Here is a 20489-nt window from a genome sequence, read left to right as displayed (position 1 = left end):
AAAGTCGATGTGATATTCCCCATGCAGACTTGCACAAGGAACTATATGTTTGATGATGTGAGCCAGTGTTTTAGGCTGTGTTTGAGGAGGAAAACGGGGATGGATATGCCAGAAATAGACGGAATTATCGAGTAGTAACGGGTCAATATCCATTATATCAGCCTGATTTCCTGTTAAGTTGGCCAGGCAGACACAAATAATGAAACAAGTCGAGATGGTCGAGTCTATAAATTACTGATCAAATATCAATATTTGTAGAAAACCTCTCGGAGTAACAATCAAATATATTCTGACATTACATTTTGACAACAGAAAAGTAAGATCATGCATGAAGCTCTTTTGAAAAAGTAAGGCCCTGTTCTCTCCTCTTTACCGTTTTCGGACCGTTTTCTGTTTTCGATTTTTCAAAACGGTGAAAACGTGTTCTCTTTCCCGTTTTCGAAAACGAAAAAAAAATTATGAAGAAAACACAAAATGACTTTTTTGTCGTTTTGGGCGTTTTCAGTGTAAAATTTGAAAAAATTGAAAACGTGGGAAACACCATTTTTTTTTTTGAGGAGGTGGTGTGGTGATTCTCAAAATTTCAAAAAAAATTAAAAATTAATTTTATTTATTTATTATTTATTTTGGTGTTTTAAGGTGATGTTGTGGTGATTCTCAAAATTTAAAAAAAAATTATTTTTTTTTATTTTGAGAAACTAACAAAAAGAATGTTTTTTTAACAATTTCAAAACAAACACTCAAAACACAAAACTTAAACACAAAGAGAACACCTCCTAAACTTTCCTTTATTTGCTGAGAAAAAGCGTGAGCACAAACACTCAAAACACAAAACTCAAAATGAATTTAAAACTCAAAACACAAAACTGAAACACAAAGAGAACACCCCCTAAGTTATCTATTATAAATATAAACGAAAAGTTACTTTCAAATAATATCTAAAAACCTTCTTCAAATATACTTAAAAGTAAACTTTAAAAGCTTCAAAAATATTTAAGCTTAAAGTTAATTAATAATAACAGTGCAATTTGGCTGTGTATATATATATCATAGTATACATGAGACATGATAGAGAAAACTGGTTGAATAAAAAGAAATTAAAATTGAAAATTTTCAATTTGTTTCTTTTTAGAGTGGAGATTACGTAAAATCAATAATTTGTTGATCAAAAATTAATTCTCAACATTCTTTTCAAGTCAATGAATCTTGATTGTTAGAATCAACGAGTCTAAATTATATCAATTTAGGCCTTTTTTTATATATATTAATGGATTTCAATCATAATCTTCAATAGTTTTGCACTTCTCACTCTGCAACATTATAAGAGCCAAAACTTTTATCAAAAACTTTGTCAAACGACACCTAATTTGCAAGAATGAGTTGGCAATGGCATCAAGATCCAAAATTGGAAAACAAAGATAATGGATACTAACCAGAGTATTAAAACTTGATATTCCATTTTAGAAGGTCAACAGTAACTCAATTCTTTATAAATTTGTTTATATTTTTATTTTTATTCGATGTGAGGTTTTATAACTTAACATGCCTCGCAAGATGGTGACTTGTTTGAGCAAATTGTTTGCTAAAATATATGCCACAAGCGCATAGGTATGTTCAAGTAATACAGTAGATGTTGAGTCTTAGTCGATCCCTCAAATGATATTTTTCCAATCACATGATAATTTATTCAAATTAAAGATAAAGATACACACAATTAAAATTTTTGAAGTTCAAAATAAAAAAATAATAATTTTAGAATTTAATTAAACTAATAATTGTGAGAGTCATATGATTTTGGATTTAAATGAGTTTGGATTTACGATATCATACAACCATCGTTTTATTAATATATCAATAAATCAAAAATGTAAATCACCTAGTTACAATGTTAGACTTGATTTTTCAATTTTAGTTAATTACCTCTCTCGAGCGAAAATAATTCTAGTTTATCTCAATTAACTGGAAATATAAATCATCCAGGATTAGGAGTATATCTCTATCTCCGAAAACAACCAAAGACATCAATTATTTTGATCTGGAAAGTACACCAATCTTTCAATAATTGCATAAATTATCACCTAACACAATCATCTATTGGCCACATAAATTATGAAAATGTAAACACAATAAAAAAATGCACAATAACAATGGCAAGTTATCATTAAATGGTAAATATTGATATTAATGAAACTTAGGTCAAGTTAAATCATAAATCCCAACTTTAAACACTTAATCCATTACACAATAGAAATAGAATATGGAAATAGAGATGAAATCCATTACAAAATGAGGAAGATAATAAAAAGAAACAAGACAACATAAGAAACTCATCACTTGAATGTATTCTTGAAATGAAGGGTTGAAATCTTGAATCTTCATTTGAAATCCTAAATTTTGTTTTGTATTTCTACCCTTTCTCCTACTATTTTTATCTCAAGCCTAGGGTTTTTCTGTGTTCAAAGAGGTGAAAGATTGAATGAGGTTAAATGGTTGAAAATTAAATTTAAAAGGGACCAAAAACCCTCCGTTTGCAAAATGGTCCCTGGATTTTAAAAGCAAAAACAAAACCCCCACTAGTAGTTAGGGCGCCTCAATGCCAGTGAGTGGTGCTTATGTGTCATGGTGCCTAGGCACTGGTCCAGTTTCTTTCTTTTTGTGGATTCAATCCTCTGAGTAATTGTGCGTCCAATCTCTCAACTTTTATCTTGTTCATTTTGGTCCTTAGATTTTGACTTTTCTTTTAATCACGTCCTCCAGAAATTGAAACCCAAGGTCCATAAACTTTTGGCATTTGTACACTTGGGGTTCCCAAACTCGTATTTTTGTGCACTTTTGGTCCTTTTTCCTTTCTTTAAATTTCTTCTCCTCCAATTTGGAATTTTAGTCTACAAAAGCAACAATTACACAATTGTGAAAAGAAATTTGCTCAATTTTATTAATAATTAGCTCATTGAAGTCTCTAATAAGGGTGTAAAAACACACATATCACGGATCAATCTTGAAATCAGTATATGGGATTTAAACCGATGTGAGATTTATTCCATAATGTGCCTCTACAAGAAGGTAACTCATTTGTGCAGACCAACCTTGAAATTCATGTGTTCATTTTTTAGTTCGAGTTGGATTGAATTGTTCATTGGACCCTAATAGGATCTGATACCATGTTGAGGTTTGAAGTTCCATCTTAAAATGTCAACATTGTTAAGAAGAATAGTTTAATATTTTATAAATTGGTCTATATTTTTATCTTTATTCGATATGAAATTTTATCCCTTAACATGGAGTATTTTAGGAGAACCAAGGCCAAACACTTCAATTCTCTGGTTTCTATTAGCGGTTTCAAAACATGAAACGAATATTTTAAACTTTTATCAACACTTATCATTGAATCGGCATTATCAAATTCACCACAATAGTTGGGAGCGGAAAAATTGTAACTAGCTGCCTATCAGCAAAAAAATCATATCCTTCTTCCATGACCTGCAAGAGAAAGAATCCGATAAATGGTAGAGATCACGGAAAAGGATGAAATTAAGAGGTTGATAGAATACTGCTACATTACCTGATGAGCACGACAACAAGGTCTATATTAAGCTACATTAAAATCCAGTCACCTTATCTACATCTACAATATATTAAAAGGAAGGATTGAGGAGAAACTTTTAAATACAAATTTTGCCATTACATATTTAGTTATATGTCCAATATACCCTTATTTAATTTTAATTTTGTTAATTGAAGCTTTTCAATACTAATTTCACCATTATATATTTAGCTCTATGCCCAATATATACTTATTTAATTTTAGTTTCGTCAATAATTAATTAATAACATTAACTCAATTAATTCAACTTGAAACTATAAAAATCCATTTTCTTTTCCATTTGTCAATAATTTCCTAAATTATTGTTTTTTAATATCACATTAATTTTATTAACAATATTAATTCAATTTGTCCAACATGAAATTGAAAAACGGGAGTTGTTTAAGGAACTCAAAGGATGGCCTTAGATTCCCCTTTTTAGATAAAAAAATAAAAATAAAAATAATATCTTTTAACTTGATTAATAGCATTAATTCAAAATGAAATTGAAAAATGGTTAATAATTTCCTAAATTAATTTTTTTAATCTTACATTAATTTTTATGATAGTATTAATTCAATTTATTCAACGTGAAATTAAAAAATGAGTATTGTTTAAGTAACTTAACGGATAGCCTTAAATTCCCCCTTTGAGATAAAAATAAAAAATAAAAATTTTGATTAATAAAATTAATTCAAAATAAAGTTGAAAAATTAATGTTATTTAAAAAGTTCAAAAGATTACCTTAAATAACCATTTATAGAAATTAAAAAATATATATTTTAATTTAATTAATAGCATTAATTCAATTATCTTAAGCTTTAATTTTCAATGAAACACATATTCTAATTAGTGAACTACAATTCTTCTTTGATGGAATTATGATTAATTCAGCCACCAATATCCATGAATTTCTTGAATGTCTTGTTTGTATCAATTTTATGTATTCTCTCAATTTTTGCATTATAATATTCACATTTTTATATACTTTACTTTCTAAATTTGATTTGACATATTTATATTCAAAAAGATCAGATAATAATTTTATAACATCAAAGTAAGAATCCTTTTTTTTTGTTCAAATATTATTTGCATGTTTTAATTTGTAATTTCATTTAGTATTTTAGATTTTTATCATTATTCATGAATACGTTAAATGATTTCTTGAATTTGAAGGTTTATTATATTGTTTGTAGTGATGATGTATAGCTTGAGTAAGTAGATTGATGAGTGATACTTCACTCATTAAATTAATGTCATTTAAGCGTATTAATTAGCTAAACTTATTGAGTTATTGATGTTTTAACATGAGATTCTCATGTTAAATGCTAGGTGGTTAAAGTGGTGATTGAACAAGCTAAAAGGAGGAAATGAAGAAAAAAGGAGGAGATGAAGAAAAAAGGAGAAGGCAGTGTACTGCCCAATCGATCAACAGCGAGAAGAAGCAGAATTCGCAGCGCCGAGGCGCCATCTTGCGAGGAGGGAGAATTGCAAAATTTTTGGACTTAGTTTCACGACCCATTCCAGCCCTAATACCTCAATATTCCAACCACTATAAATACCACAAGAAGGACCAGAAAATTAGGGGAGCCGCATAAGAAAAATCTTTGGGTTCAAGCCATGCACGGGATTGGAACGGCAAAATTAGGGGACAATCTGGAGAGGAATAGAGGGAGATTCAGCTGGTCAATTTGGAGGATTCTAGGGAAACTGGAGCTGACAACTTCAAGGAAGGTTGACTGCCTCAATTAATACAACTGGCGGCTGCTGGACAATTGAAGAATTCGGCCGGCAAACACATCCAATTTGAAGGGGACGACTGGACACATTTTTGAAAGGGGGACAACATCAACCATTAAAGAAATCAACCGAGTCCGAGAGGCGTGAGAGATATAAAAGGGGAGAATTGATTTAACACTTTAAAATAGTTTTTATCTTTCTTTCTCCTTTATATTTTTTATTTTAAATTGTTTGAATTTCCTAGATTTAATCATGAGCTAAAAAAATTATCTAGGGTTGAGTAGCCGAACTCGAATTTATGGTTTGATGAATTTCATAATTATTTAGTTTAAATTTCCCGCTTATATTTAATTGTATCATGATTTTAATGCTTCAAATTGCCTGATCAACAATTGGATGATTTGATACTAGTCAATTTCGGTGCTCGAGAGAGTGGGAATTTAGGCGCGATCATAAGATTGATACAATGTAGAATTTATATGTTTCAAGAGAAAGTATAAATATATGAAGCTTACTCCATAAAAAAATCGGAACTTTATTAAATTCGTGATTTTCAATTTCGAATAGAGATGTTGGAATTGGGGTCTAAGGTTAATTTCTAATCGGTGCTCGAGAGATGGGGTTAGAAATACATTAGGGTTCTTACTTTTAAATAGGGGAAAATTAATCGAAGTAATTGGAAGTCGTTGAATCATAATTGAGAGTTAGGTGAAATCAATCCCTAGGCCTTCTCATTTGATTAGTGTATTATTCAATTCATCAACATTAGTTTAGCATTCAAACATCAATTTAACACCCGATTGTCTAGATAAAGTAAACGCGGACACAATTATAGTACTCAATGGAAGTCGAATATCAATCCCTGTGGATTCGACACTTTTCTATTCCTTAATATACTACAAAACTTGACACCGTACGCTTGCGGTTAAATCACGTTACATAAAACGCGTGGCAAGTGTTTGGCGCTGTTGCCGGGGATTGATTTATTCGATTTCAATTGATATTATTACCAATCGGCGTTCATTTTACTTTAGATTTTTATTTCTATCGTAATTTTTATTTTTATTTTATTATGTTTGTGTCTATCTTTAAGAGCTTTCTTGTGGTTATTTTCGGCTGTTTATGCGAAGGGCGAGAAATCTAGACCTACTACTTGTTGATCCTGAACCAGAACGCACATTTCGCATTCTCAGAGGTATAAAAAGAAATGAACGGGAAGCAATGGCAAATCAGGATGCTAGAGCAGCCAATGAGGATAACTAACAAAGGGCTATTTGGGACTACATAAGGCCGGTTGTCAATGGCAACTATTTTGACATCGCACACCCAACAATTGCTGCAAACAATTTCGAATTGAAATCAGGGTTGATACATATGGTGCAGCAAAATTAGTTTTAGGGTGCTGCAACAGAAGACCTAAATGCTCATCTTCGATCATTTTTGGAAATTTGTGACACGGTGAAGATGAATGGAGTTACTGAAGATGCAATTAGACTTCACCTATTCTCTTTCTCTTTAAGGGAAAAAGCAAAGGCTTGGTTTCAGTCACTACCGTATGGCTCGATTATAACTTGGGATGATTTGGCTCAGAAATTCCTCATCAAGTACTTTCCACCTTCTAAATCAGCTCAACTTCGCGGTGAAATTGGCCAATTCAAACAACTCGACTTCGAGCTATTCTATGAAGCCAGGGAAAGATTTAAAGACTTGCTTAGGAGATATCCTCAACATGGGTTCCAGAAATGGGTGCAAATTGAGATATTTTATAATGGGTTGAATGGGCAGACAAGGACTATGGTAGATGTAGCTGCGGGAGGCATTTTAATGGCTAAAATAGCAGAGGCTGCATATGCTTTATTGGATGACATAGCTACCAACAGTTACCAATGGCCAAGTGAGAGATTGAGTGTAAAGAAAGCAGCAGGACTTCATGAAGTGGATCCCATCACAGCACTAGCAGCTCAGGTTGCATCACTCACAAATCAAATAGTCACGCTTACCACTCTAGGAAATCAACAGAAGGTAGATTCAGTCATGAGTACTTCTTCATCACACCAAGAGATAGAGGTTGCAAACGAGCAGGCCCAATAAGTCAACAGTAGAAACTACAATCAAAGAGAAAGCTACCAAGCTAATCACTATTATCCAGGGCTGAGGAATCACGAGAACTTGTCATATGGTAACAATAGAAACACACTTCAACCTCCACCTGGATTCAACATTCAGAATTCTGACGGAAAACCACCCTTGGAAGACATCCGTGGGACATCCATTTCTGAGACAAGATCACGCTTCAACAAAATTGAATCACGGTTGGATAATATTGAAACACATGTGTCCAACATGGGAGCCACAATGAAAAATCTTGAAGTGCAAATTGGTCAATTGGCTACCTCAATGGAGTCTCAACGACAAGGAAAATTTTCAAATGATACAGAAGTCAATCCAAAAGAGCACTGTAAAGCCGTTGTATTAAGGAGTGGTAATCAAGTTGGAGAAAGTGAACCCACCGAAGATAGCAACCCCAGAAATGATAAGGAGAAAGGATAAGTAGTAGAAGAGTAAGAAAAGCAGGCCAAAGGAACAAATAAGGCTCACAGACCTTACTCCAAATCCTTCCCTGACAATCCACCAATTCTCACACCACCACTTCCATTTTCATAGCGTTTTCAAAAGAAAAAAATTTGATGATCAATTTGAAAATTTTTTAGAAATTTTCAAGAAAATTCACATTAATATTCCTTTTGCAGATGCTTTGGAACAAAGGCCAAATTACGCAAAGTTTATGAAGGAAGTGATGTCAAAGAAGCAAAAATTGGAAAAATATGAAACAGTAAAATTAACAAAAGAATGCAGCGCTATTCTTCAGAAGAAACTTCCTCAGAAGAGAAGATCTGGGCAGCTTCACTATTCTATGCACCATTGGAAGCTCTTCATTTGAAAAGACTCTCTGTGATCTAGGAGCAAGTATCAACCTAATGCCGTTATCAATATTCAATAAGTTAGGCCTCGGGGAAGTCAAGCCAACAACAGTAACTCTACAACTGGCTGATAGGTCCCTCACTTACCCACAAGGTATTATTGAAGACGTGTTATTAAAGGTCGACAAATTCATCTTCCCAGCTGATTTTGTGGTACTGGATATGGAAGAAGATCAGGAAATCCCACTGATTTTAGGTAGGCCATTTTTAGCAACTGGAAGAGCATTAATTGATGTGCAAGGAGGACATTTGACATTGAGAGTGAATCAAGAAGAGGTGAGGTTCAACATATATCAAGCAATGAAGTACTCGGACGACACTAACACGTGCCACAGGATTGACTTCATTGATTCTGCTGTGAATGATGAGAAACTATATATTGAGGATCCTTTGAAGCAGTGTATGATGTTTAGTTCAACAAAGGATGACATCAGCTCTTCTGGATAATATGCAAGGAGCAAAGACCTGGTTGATTGCATATTGGCTCTAGAATCTACACCAGTTGAAAACAACCTGTCACATTGTGAAGATATTCAAAAATCAGAGGAATCAGATGATAAAGAAAGCAGCGAAAGCAGTAAGATTGAACTGAAACACTTACCAGATCACCTCCACTATGCATTTCTGGGGGACAATTCTGCATTTCCAATGATCATTTCTTCATCACTCACCAGGGACGAAGAGGACATATTATTGAAAGTGTTGAGGGATCATAAGGTTGCTTTAGGCTGGTCGATATCTGACATCAAGGGGATAAGTCCTACAGTCTGCATGCATAAAATCCTCATGGAAGATTCTTACAAGCCATCCATCGAACATCAGAGAAGGTTAAACCCAGCAATGAAAGAAGTGGTTTGAGCGGAGATACTAAAGCTATTGAAGGCAGGAATCATTTTTTCTATTTCAGATAGTGACTGGGTCAGCCCAGTGCAGGTGGTACCAAAGAAAGGAGGGATGACATTAGTTAAGAACGACAACAATGAGCTAATTCCAACTAGAACAGTAACTGGCTAAAGGGTGTGCATTGACTATAGAAAGCTGAACAAGGCAACCAGAAAGGATCATTTTCTACTCCCGTTCATCGATCAAATGTTGGACAGATTAGCTGGTTACTCATACTATTATTTTCTTGATGGATATTCGGGCTACAACCAGATCGCTATAGCACCAGAAGATCAAGAAAAGACAACATTCACTTGTCCCTATGGAACTTTTGCCTATAGACGGATGCCATTCGGGTTATGCAATGCACCGGCCACTTTTCAGAGATGCATTGATGGCAATCTTTGCAGACATGGTTGAAGACATCATGGAGGTATTTATGGACGGCTTCTAGGTGTTTGGCACTTCTTTTGATAACTGCCTTCACAATCTCTCCTTAGTGCTGCAACGCTGTGAGAAAAAGAATTTAGTTCTAAATTGGGAAAAGTGTCACTTCATGGTACAAGAAGGAATTGTGCTAGGCCACCATGTTTCAGCAAGGGGACTGGAAGTGGACAGGGCAAAAATTGATACAATTGCAAAGCTACCACCACCCACCAATGTCAAAGGCATTCGAAGTTTCTTAGGACACGCTGGATTCTACAGGAGATTTATCAAAGACTTCTCAAAAGTGGCAAAACCCCTATGTAATCTTTTAGAGAAAGACACAACATTCGTATTTGATGAAGACTGCTTACGGGCTTTTGAAACCATAAAGGCAAAATTAGTCACTGCTCCAGTGATGGTAGCACCAGATTGGGATAAGCTATTTAAGGTTATGTGTGATGCCAGTGACTACGCAGTAGGGGCAGTTTTTAGACTACGGAGTGATAAGATTTTTCAGGCAATCCACTATGCCAGCGAAACTCTTGATGGAGCTCAACTAAATTACACCACAACAAAGAAGGAAATGCTAGCAGTAGTGTTTGCATGTGATAAATTCAGATCCTACCTCATTGGCACCAAAGTGATAATTTACACTGACCATGCTGCAATCCGTTATCTCTTTGAAAAGAAGGATGCCAAGCCACGCCTAATTCGATGGATATTGCTACTACAGGAATTTGATGTAGAGATTCGGGATAAGAAAGGCAGTGAGAATGTCGTTGCAGACCATCTCTCACGGTTAGAGAATGAAAAGGTGGTAGATGATAGTCAAATTCGAAAAACTTTCCCTAACGAGATCTTGCTAGCTATATCAACAAAGATCCCATGGTATGCTGATTTTGTTAATTACTTAGTGTCTAGAAGATTGCCACCTGACTTGAGCTTTCATCAAAAGAAGAAATTCCTTCATGACGTCAAGTCATATCTATGGGATGATCCAATATTGTTCAAAAGGTGTGCTGAAAGAATAATCAGGTGGTGTGTCCCTGTGGAAGAAACACAATCAATCATGCAGCATTGCCATTCTTCACTTTATGGAGGTCATTTCGGTCCTACGCGTACTGCTACAAAGGTATTACAATTTGGTTTCTATTGGCCAAATCTGTTCAAAGACTGCTATGCTTTTGTGAAAACATGTGACCGTTGTCAACGTACTGGAAATATTTCAAGATATCATGAGCTACCATTAACTAATATACTTGAAGTGGAATTATTTGATGTGTGGGGTATTGATTTCATGGGTCCGTTCCCACCTTCTTTTGGTTAGGTATACATTATCTTTGCAGTTGACTATGAATCTAAATGTGTTGAAGCCATTGCTACACCAACAAATGATGCAAAGGTGGTTTTGAGGTTTCTACAGAAAAATATATTTACTCGTTTTGGCACGCCTAGGGCAATAGTAAATGATGAAGGTACACATTTATGTAACAAGCTGTTCAACTCTCTTCTAGCTAAGTATAATGTCAAGCACAAGTTGGCACTTGGTTATCATCCACAGTAAAATGGGCAAGCAGAGGTGTCTAATAGAGAGATTAAACAGATTTTGGAAAAGACGGTGAACACCAATCGAAAGGACTGGTCTCTCAAACTAGATGACGCTCTTTGGGCATACCGAACAACCTTTAAAACACCAACTGGAATGTCACCCTACTGTCTGGTATTCGAGAAAGCTTGTCATCTACCGGTGGAATTGGAGTTTCGAGCTTATTGGGCTGTGAAAAAATTGAATTTAGATATGAAATTGGCCAGTCCACAGCGCTTGTTGTAGCTTGATGAGTTGGAGGAATTCTGGAATGATGCATATGAAAATGCAAAGATATACAAGGAACGGACAAAAATGTGGCATAACAAGAGAATCCTAAGGAGGGATTTCAAGGCAGGAGAGCGAATTCTTCTATTCAATTCTTGCTTGAAACTCTTTCCTGGCAAGCTGAAATCCCGGTGGTCGGGACCATTTGTAATTCGTAAGGTGTTTCCTTATGGTGCAGTGGAGTTAGTAAGCATGGATGGGTCTACCTTTCAGGCAAATGGACAACGTCTTAAACATTACTATGGAGAAGAAAACCGTGATGTGGAAGAAATTACCCTTGATGAACCAACTTAACACCACATTCACGTCCAGCTAAAGATGTAGAATAAGCGCTTATTGGAAGGCAACCCAAGCATTTTATTTTTATTTTTATTTCGTTTTTTGTTTTTGATTACTAGAATAGTTTAAGTTATTTTATAGTTTCTATTTAGGAATTCATCGACCATATCCCATCTTCCCTTAGTTTTATAAGTAATCAAGTTGGTTATTATTTGTTTGAGTTAAGTAACACTTGTTCCACGTATTTAATATCTAAAATTTGAATTTTCAGGAACATGACGTCGCGGAACAATCATACCAACTTTGACAAGGAGAAAACATGAAAAGTCTCAAGTTTGGGAGAAAACTAGAAGAAACGTTCATCAAATTCAACATTAGAGCACCAGATCATCGCTGGCAATTCAGACAATTCAAGGAAGTCCTCCTATTTTTCTTTTAATTTAACATTGGGGACAATGTTTAGTTTAAGTTTGGGGGGAGTGTATTATAAATTGTTTAATTGCCTAAATTTTTTATTTTGTGTGATTTGTGTGCAATTTTTTTGATTTATATGTTTAAAAAAAACAATTTATTTGTTTATTTTTTTCTATTATTTATTTATTTAATTTTTATTTGTGTGCATTGTCAAAAAAGAAATAAAAATTCGTGTTTTTGCATGCTTGTATGAGTTAGAAAGCCTTGCCAGTGATGATATATATTATTGAGAACATGTGTTGATTTATGAATTGTGGACGAGTTATGTATTTGAGTTAGATTTTTACTTATTCATGTAAAACAGAAATTATTTTTGCATGTGAGTTAACTGTGACGTTGTGCATGAGTAGGTTGATTCATATGTATAAGTTGGATTAGAGAATTTAGATGCTAAACCCAAACAACTTTTGAACATCATATTACCTTTAAACCAAATATAAGATGTTTGGTAGATTAAGCTGTTGTAGGGAAACTTGGAGATAAATGTGGATTCCGTGCGTGCTAAATTTTGTGTGGACTATTTGAGATTAATATGATGAAAATTGGGTGAAAATCTTAAGTTAGAGGTCGATTTTTGAGAATAAGTGTTTAATAATGGGCATTGCAGCTTTTATGGCTCGAGTGATTAAAAATCTGGTGCCCTAAAGTCGTCTGATTTGGGAGTCATCGACCTAAAGCTCGCTATAGGGGTCATTTAAAAAGTTTAAGGGACGGACGTTAGCATAAAGGATAATTAAGGAATAATATTTATATCTTAAAAAAAAATGGACACCATATGCTTTGATTAAGCCCCGAACACTTGTTTTAGAGGATTAGACCTTTGACAAGGGGTTGGTAACTTGGTTGATTCCTAGAGGTTGAAGTAGTAAAAAATAAGGAGAATCCTCATTTGTTGAAATGTTGAACTGCAATTAGTAAAATCTAACCAAACTTGAGGTGTAAGAAATTAGTATTGAAAATTCAACCTTAGGTTACACCCTTGGAAAGAGAAAAGAAAACAAGTTTGGGGGTGCGGGAGTCTCACGAGTGGAGTAAGGAAATATTAGACTTTTTAAGGTCGGGAACTGGATCAATTTATTACTGTACAACGTTGCGCCTAACTCTACACACACACACACACACACTCGTTTTGCATTGAATAGGTAAGAATTTAGCTTATGCATTATAACTTTGAAGTAATTCAACAGACGTTATGTTTTTAATCTTGAACTATAAAGGCAAGATATCTGGAGAATTTTGTTTTAAGTGATTTTGTTTGTTTTAGTGTGTAGTGTGCTTGTTAATGATTTTCTATGGTTTGGTGTTTGCTCGAGGACTAGCAAAATAGTAAGTTTGGGGGTGTGTGATGAGTGATACTTCACTCATTAAATTAATGTCATTTAAGCTTATTAATTAGCTAAACTTATTGAGTTATGGATGTTTTAACATGAGATTTTCATGTTAAATGCTAGGTGGTTAAAGTGGTGATTGAACAAGCTAAAAGGAGGAAATGAAGAAAAAAGGAGGAGATGAAGAAAAAAGGAGAAGGCAGTGTACTGCCCAATCGATCAACAGCGAGAAGAAGCAGAATTCGTAGCGCCGAGGCGCTATCTTGCGAGGAGGGAAAATTGCAAAATTTCTGGACTTAGTTTCACGACCCATTCCAGCCCTAATACCTCAATATTCCAACCACTATAAATACCACAAGAAGGACCAGAAAATTAGGGGAGCCGCATAAGAAAAATCTGTGGGTTCAAGCCATGCACGGGATTGGAACGGCAAAATTAGGGGACAATCTGGATAGGAATAGAGGGAGATTCAGCTGGTCAATTTGGAGGATTCTAGGGAAACTGGAGCTGACAACTTCAAGGAAGGTTGACTGCCTCAATTAATACAACTGGCGGCTGCTGGACAATTTGAAGAATTCGGCCGGCAAACACATCCAATTTGAAGGGGACGACTGGACACATTTTTGAAAGGGGGACAACATCAACCATTAAAGAAATCAACCGAGTCCGAGAGGCGTGAGAGATATAAAAGGGGAGAATTGATTTAACACTTTAAAATAGTTTTTATCTTTCTTTCTCCTTTATATTTTTTATTTTAAATTGTTTGAATTTCCTAGATTTAATCATGAGCTAAAAAAATTATCTAGGGTTGAGTAGCCGAACTCGAATTTATGGTTTGATGAATTTCATAATTATTTAGTTTAAATTTCCCGCTTATATTTAATTGTATCATGATTTTAATGCTTCAAATTGCCTGATCAACAATTGGATGATTTGATACTAGTCAATTTCGACGCTCGAGAGAGTGGGAATTTAGGCGCGATCATAAGATTGATACAATGTAGAATTTATAGGTTTCGAGAGAAAGTATAAATCTCTGAAACTTACTCCATAAAAGAATCGGAACTTTATTAAATTCGTGATTTTTAATTTCGAATAGAGATGTTGGAATTGGGGTCTAGGGTGAATTTCTAATCGGTGCTCGAGGGATGGGGTTAGAAATACAATAGGGTTCTTGCTTTTAAATAGGGAAAAATTAATCGAAATAATTGGAATTCGTTGAATCATAATTGAGAGTTAGGTGAAATCAATCCCTAGGCCTTCTCATTTGATTACTTGCATTATTCAATTCATCAACATTAGTTTAGCATTCAAACATCAATTTAACACCCAATTGTCTAGATAAAGTGAACGCGAACACAATTATAGTACTCAATGAAAGTCGAATATCAATCCCTGTGGGTTTGACACTTTTCTATTCCTTAATATACTATAAAACTTGACATCGTACGCTTGCAGTTAAATCACGTTACATAAAACGCGTGGCAAGTTTTGGCGCCGTTGCCGAGGATTGATTCATTCGATTTCAATTGATATTATTACCAATCGGCAATCATTTTAATTTAGATTTTTATTTCTATCGCAATTTTTATTTTTATTTTATTATTTTTGTGTCTATCTTTAAGAGCTTCCTTGTGGTTATTTTCGGCTGTTTACGCGAAGGGCGAAAAATCTAGACTTACTACTTATTGATCCTGAATCAGAACGCACATTTCGCATTCTCAGAGGCATACAAAGAAACGAACGGGAAGCAATGGCAGAACAGGATGCTAAAGCAGCCAATGAGGATAACCAACAAAGGGCTATTCGGGACTACATAAGGCCGGTTGTTAATAACAACTATTCTGGGCTCGCACGCCCAGCAATTGCTGCAAACAATTTCAAATTGAAACCAGGGTTGATACATATGGTGCAGCAAAATCAGTTTGGAGGTACTGCAACAGAAGACCCAAATGCTCATCTTGGATCCTTTTTGGAAATTTGTGACACGGTAAAGATGAATGGGGTTACTGAAGATGCAATTAAACTTCACCTATTCTCTTTCTCTTTAAGGGATAAAGCAAGAATGAGTTGGCAATGGCATCAAGATCCAAAATTATAAAACAAAGATAATGGATACTAACCAGAGTATTAAAACTCGATATTCCATCTTAGAAGGTCAACATTAACTCAATTCTTTATAAATTTGTTTATATTTTTATTTTTATTCGATGTGAGGTTTTATAACTTAACATGCCTCGCAAGATGGTGACTTGTTTGAGCAAATTGTTTGCTAAAATATATGCCACAAGTGCACAGGTATGTTCAAGTAATACAGTAGATGTTGAGTCTTAGTCGATCCCTCAAATGATATTTTTCCAATCACACAATAATTTATTCAAATTAAAGATAAAGATACACACAATTAAAATTTTTGAAGTTCAAAATAAAAAATAATAATTTTAGAATTTAATTAAACTAATAATTGTGAAAGTCATATGATTTTGGATTTAAATGAGTTTGGATTTACGATATCATACAACCATCGTTTTATTAATATATCGATAAATCAAAAATGTAAGTCACCTAGTTACAATGTTAGACTTGATTTTTCAATTTTAGTTAATTACCTCTCTCGAGCGAAAATAATTCTAGTTTATCTCAATTAACTAGAAATATAAATCATTCAGGGTTAGGAGTATATCTCTATCTTCGAAAACAACCTAGGACATCAATTATTTTGATCTGGAAAGTACACCAATCTTTCAATAATTGCATAAATCACCTAACACGATCATCTATTGGCCACATAAATTATGAAAATGTAAACACAATAAAAAAAAATGCACAATAACAATGGCAGTTTATCATTAAATGGTAAATATTGATATTAATGAAACTTAGGTCAAGTTAAATCATAAATCCCAACTTTAAACACTTAATCCATTACACAATAGAAATAGAATATGGAAATAGAGATGAAATCCATTACAAAATGAGGAAGATAATAAAAAGAAACAAGACAACATAAGAAACTCGTCACTTGAATGTATTCTTGAAATGAAGTGTTGAAATCTTGAATTTTCCTTTGAAATCCCAAATTTTGTTTTGTATTTCTGCCCTTTCTCCTACTATTTTTATCTCAAGCCTAGGGTTTTTGTGTGTTCAAAGAGGTGAAAGATTGAACGAGGTTAAATGGTTGAAAATTACATTTAAAAGGGATCAAAAACCCTCCGTTTGCAAAATGGTCCCTGGATTTTAAAAGCAAAAACAAAACCCCCACTAGTAGTTAGGGCGCCTTGATGCCAGCGAGTGGTGCTTATGTGCCATGGTGCCTAGGCATTGGTCCAATTTCTTTCTTTTTGTGGATTCAATCCTCTGAGTAATTGTGCGTCCAATCTCGCAACTTTTATCTTGTTCATTTTGGTCCTTAGATTTTGACTTTCCTTAAAATCACGTCCTCCAGAAATTGCAACCCAAGGTCCATAAACTTTTGGCATTTGTACACTTGGGGTTCCCAAACTCGTATTTTTGTGCACTTTTGGTCCTTTTTCCTTTCTTTAAATTTCTTCTCCTCCAATTTGGAATTTTAGTCTACAAAAGCAACAATTACACAATTGTGAAAAGAAATTTGCTCAATTTCATCAATAATTAGCTCATTGAAGTCTCTAATAAGGGTGTAAAACACACATATCACGGATCAATCTTGAAATCAGTATATGGGATTTAAACCGATGTGGGATTTATTCCATAATGTGCCTCTACAAGAAGGTAACTCATTTGTGCAGGCCAATCTTGAAATTCATGTGTTCATTTTTTAGTCCGAGTTGGATTGAATTGTTCATTGGACCCTAATAGGATCTGATACCATGTTGAGGTTTGAAGTTCCATCTTAAAATGTCAACATTGTTAAGAAGAATAGTTTAATATTTTATAAATTGGTCTATTTTTTATCTTTATTCGATATGAAATTTTATCCCTTAACATGGAGTATTTTAGGAGAACCAAGGCCAAACACTTCAATTCTCTGGTTTCTATTAGCGGTTTCAAAACATGAAACGAATATTTTAAACTTTTATCAACACTTATCATTGAATCGGCATTATCAAATTCACCACAGTACTTGGGAGCGGAAAAATTGTAACTAGCTGCCTATCAGCAAAAAAATCATATCCTTCTTTCACGACCTGCAAGAGAAAGAATCCGATAAATAGTAGAGATCACGGAAAAGGATGAAATTAAGAGGTTGATAGAATACTACTACATTACCTGATGAGCACGACAACAAGGTTTATATTAAGCTACATTAAAATTTAGTCACCTTATCTACATCTACAATATATTAAAAGGAAGGATTGAGGAGAAACTTTTAAATACAAATTTTGCCATTACATATTTAGTTATATGTCCAATATACCCTTATTTAATTTTAGTTTTGTTAATTGAAGCTTTTAAATACTAATTTCACCATTATATATTTAGCTATATGCCCAATATATACTTATTTAATTTTAGTTTCGTCGATAATTAAATAATAACATTAACTCAATTAATTCAACATGAAACTATAAAAATCCATTTTCTTTTCCATTTGTCAATAATTTCCTAAATTAATGTTTTTTAATATCACATTAATTTTATTAACAATATTAATTCAATTTGTTCAACATGAAATTGAAAAACAGGAGTTGTTTAAGGAACTCAAAGGATGGCCTTAAATTCCCCCTTTTAGGAAAAAAATAAAATAAAAATAATATCTTTTAACTTGATTGATAGCATTAATTCAAAATGAAATTGAAAAATGGTTAATAATTTCCTAAATTAATTTTTTTAATCTTACATTAATTTTTATGACAGTATTAATTTAATTTATTCAACGTGAAATTAAAAAATGGATATTGTTTAAGTAACTTAACGGATAGCCTTAAATTCCCCCTTCGAGAAAAAAAATTTTTGATTAATAAAATTCATTCGAAATAAAGTTGAAAAATTAATGTTATTTAAAATGTTCAAAGGATTACCTTAAATAACCATTTATAGAAATTAAAAAATATATATTTTAATTTAATTAATAGCATTAATTCAATTATCTTAAGCTTTAATTTTCAATGAAACACATTCTAATTAGTGAACTACCATTCTTCTTTGATGGAATTATGATTAATTCAGCCACCAATATCCATGAATTTCTTGAATGTCTTGTTTGTATCAATTCTATGTATTCTCTCAATTTTTTGCATTATAATATTCATATTTTTATATACTTTACTTTCTATATTTGATTTGACATATTTATATTCAAAAAGATCAGATAATAATTTTATAACATCAAAGTAAGAATCCCTTTTTTTTTTTTTTTGGTTCAAATATTATTTGCATGTTTTAATTTGTAATTTCATTTATTATTTTAGATTTTTATCATTATTCATGAATATGTTAAATGATTTCTTGAATTTGAAGGTTTATTATATTGTTTGTAGTGATGATGTATAGCTTGAGTAAGTAGATCAGGACTTGAAAGCTGCAAAATTGACGATATAAAGTGTAGTCATCATTTTTCTACATAATTTGTCCTACATTTTTATAGATTTTGTGGGTTTTTTCCCCTTTGAAGGTAGTAACAAGAACATTATCTAAGCGTACGAAATTGAAGGACTAAATCATGAATGTCAAAGCAATAGAGGGAAATCTAAATGGGCTATGCTAAGGTATGTGAATCAAAATTGCAAATTTATACATTAAATACAAGAATTATTGCCCTTTCCATAGACAATCTAGAAAAATTTATAAATTTCAAATAAATTTAAGAAATTATTAATTGAGATAGTAATAGTACTTTCACAAATAATTTTTAGCACTTCAAAAATATTACGCGTATAATTTATTCTACATATTTTACAAACTGCATGGTTTTCCTCCTGGTTAAGGCAAAACAAAAATCTAGTCCAAATAATCAAATAGAAGCTAATAAACTAGCAAATTCAAGTTTCTGATTCTATTCCAAACCAGACACATGGAAATGTTGGAAACGTTATGCAGACATTAAATCCTGCTCAACACCAACATCCGATGAATATTTTGAGCACTCATCTCACAGCTGCATTTTGAGCACTCATCTCACAGCTGCTAAGGTTGATATATAAATATACATTAATTCTGGCCAGGTATTAAGTACATGTTTTTCCATCTCCCTTAACCCAATACTTTATTTTCCTAAATATTAGGTGGTGGATTCAGGGGCCACAAGTCACATTTGTTTCTCCCAGTCATCTTTTCATACAGTGAAAGCAGTTTAAGTTAAATCTACTAACTATCGACTTTTTAACAAGAGATTCTTCTCTGAATATCAGATTTCTTATAGATTATGTATTGTTGAGGCCCTACACAGCTTGAGGATGATTGGCAACGGTAAAAGAATTGCTGATCTCTACATTATTGATGCAGCTTCAATTGATTTAGCACAAAACGTTTGTATTTCCTCTAAGAACGTTGGTAATTCTGTCTATTCTATAGCTAATAATGTGATTACTCACATTTGGCATCATAAACTTGGCCATTTGTCTGTTAAAAGGTTGGATATGTTGAAAGATCAATTACATTTTAAATGTAATGGACATAAGAACAATTTATCAATTCCTTTTTCAATTTGCCCTCTAGCTATACACAGAAGACTTTCTTTTATTTCAAATAATCACTTATCTCCTAATGCCTTTGATCTGGTTCACTGTGACAAGTGGGGTCCATAACATGTTCCAACACATGTTGGTTACAGATATTTCCTTACATTGATGGGAGATTATACTCGTTTTACATGGATTGATCTCATGAAGCAAAATTCTGATATTAATTCCATTATCCTCAAGATTTTTATCCTTGTTGAAACTCAATTTCACGAAGTGATTAAGAAGTTCAGATTTGATAATGCTCTAAAATTACTTCGATTT

At 33.3% G+C, this 20489-nt stretch overlaps 1 protein-coding gene across 1 annotated transcript; it reads left to right on the top strand.

Moving 5' to 3' along the window:
• Positions 1-6787: 6787 nt before the first annotated feature.
• LOC111393042 lies at positions 6788-7873 on the top strand. The gene is made up of 2 exons (XM_023018446.1): positions 6788-7361; positions 7473-7873. Exons 1-2 carry the CDS (start codon positions 6788-6790, stop codon positions 7871-7873), a joined length of 975 nt encoding a protein of 324 aa, XP_022874214.1.
• The last annotated feature ends 12616 nt before the right edge of the window (positions 7874-20489 follow it).

The sequence above is a fragment of the Olea europaea genome, chromosome 4, assembly GCF_002742605.1.
Source record: "Olea europaea var. sylvestris chromosome 4, O_europaea_v1, whole genome shotgun sequence".
Taxonomy (NCBI): domain Eukaryota; kingdom Viridiplantae; phylum Streptophyta; class Magnoliopsida; order Lamiales; family Oleaceae; genus Olea; species Olea europaea.
Note: the sequence above shows the minus strand (reverse complement) of the source record. Positions and strands in the feature narration are given on the sequence as shown.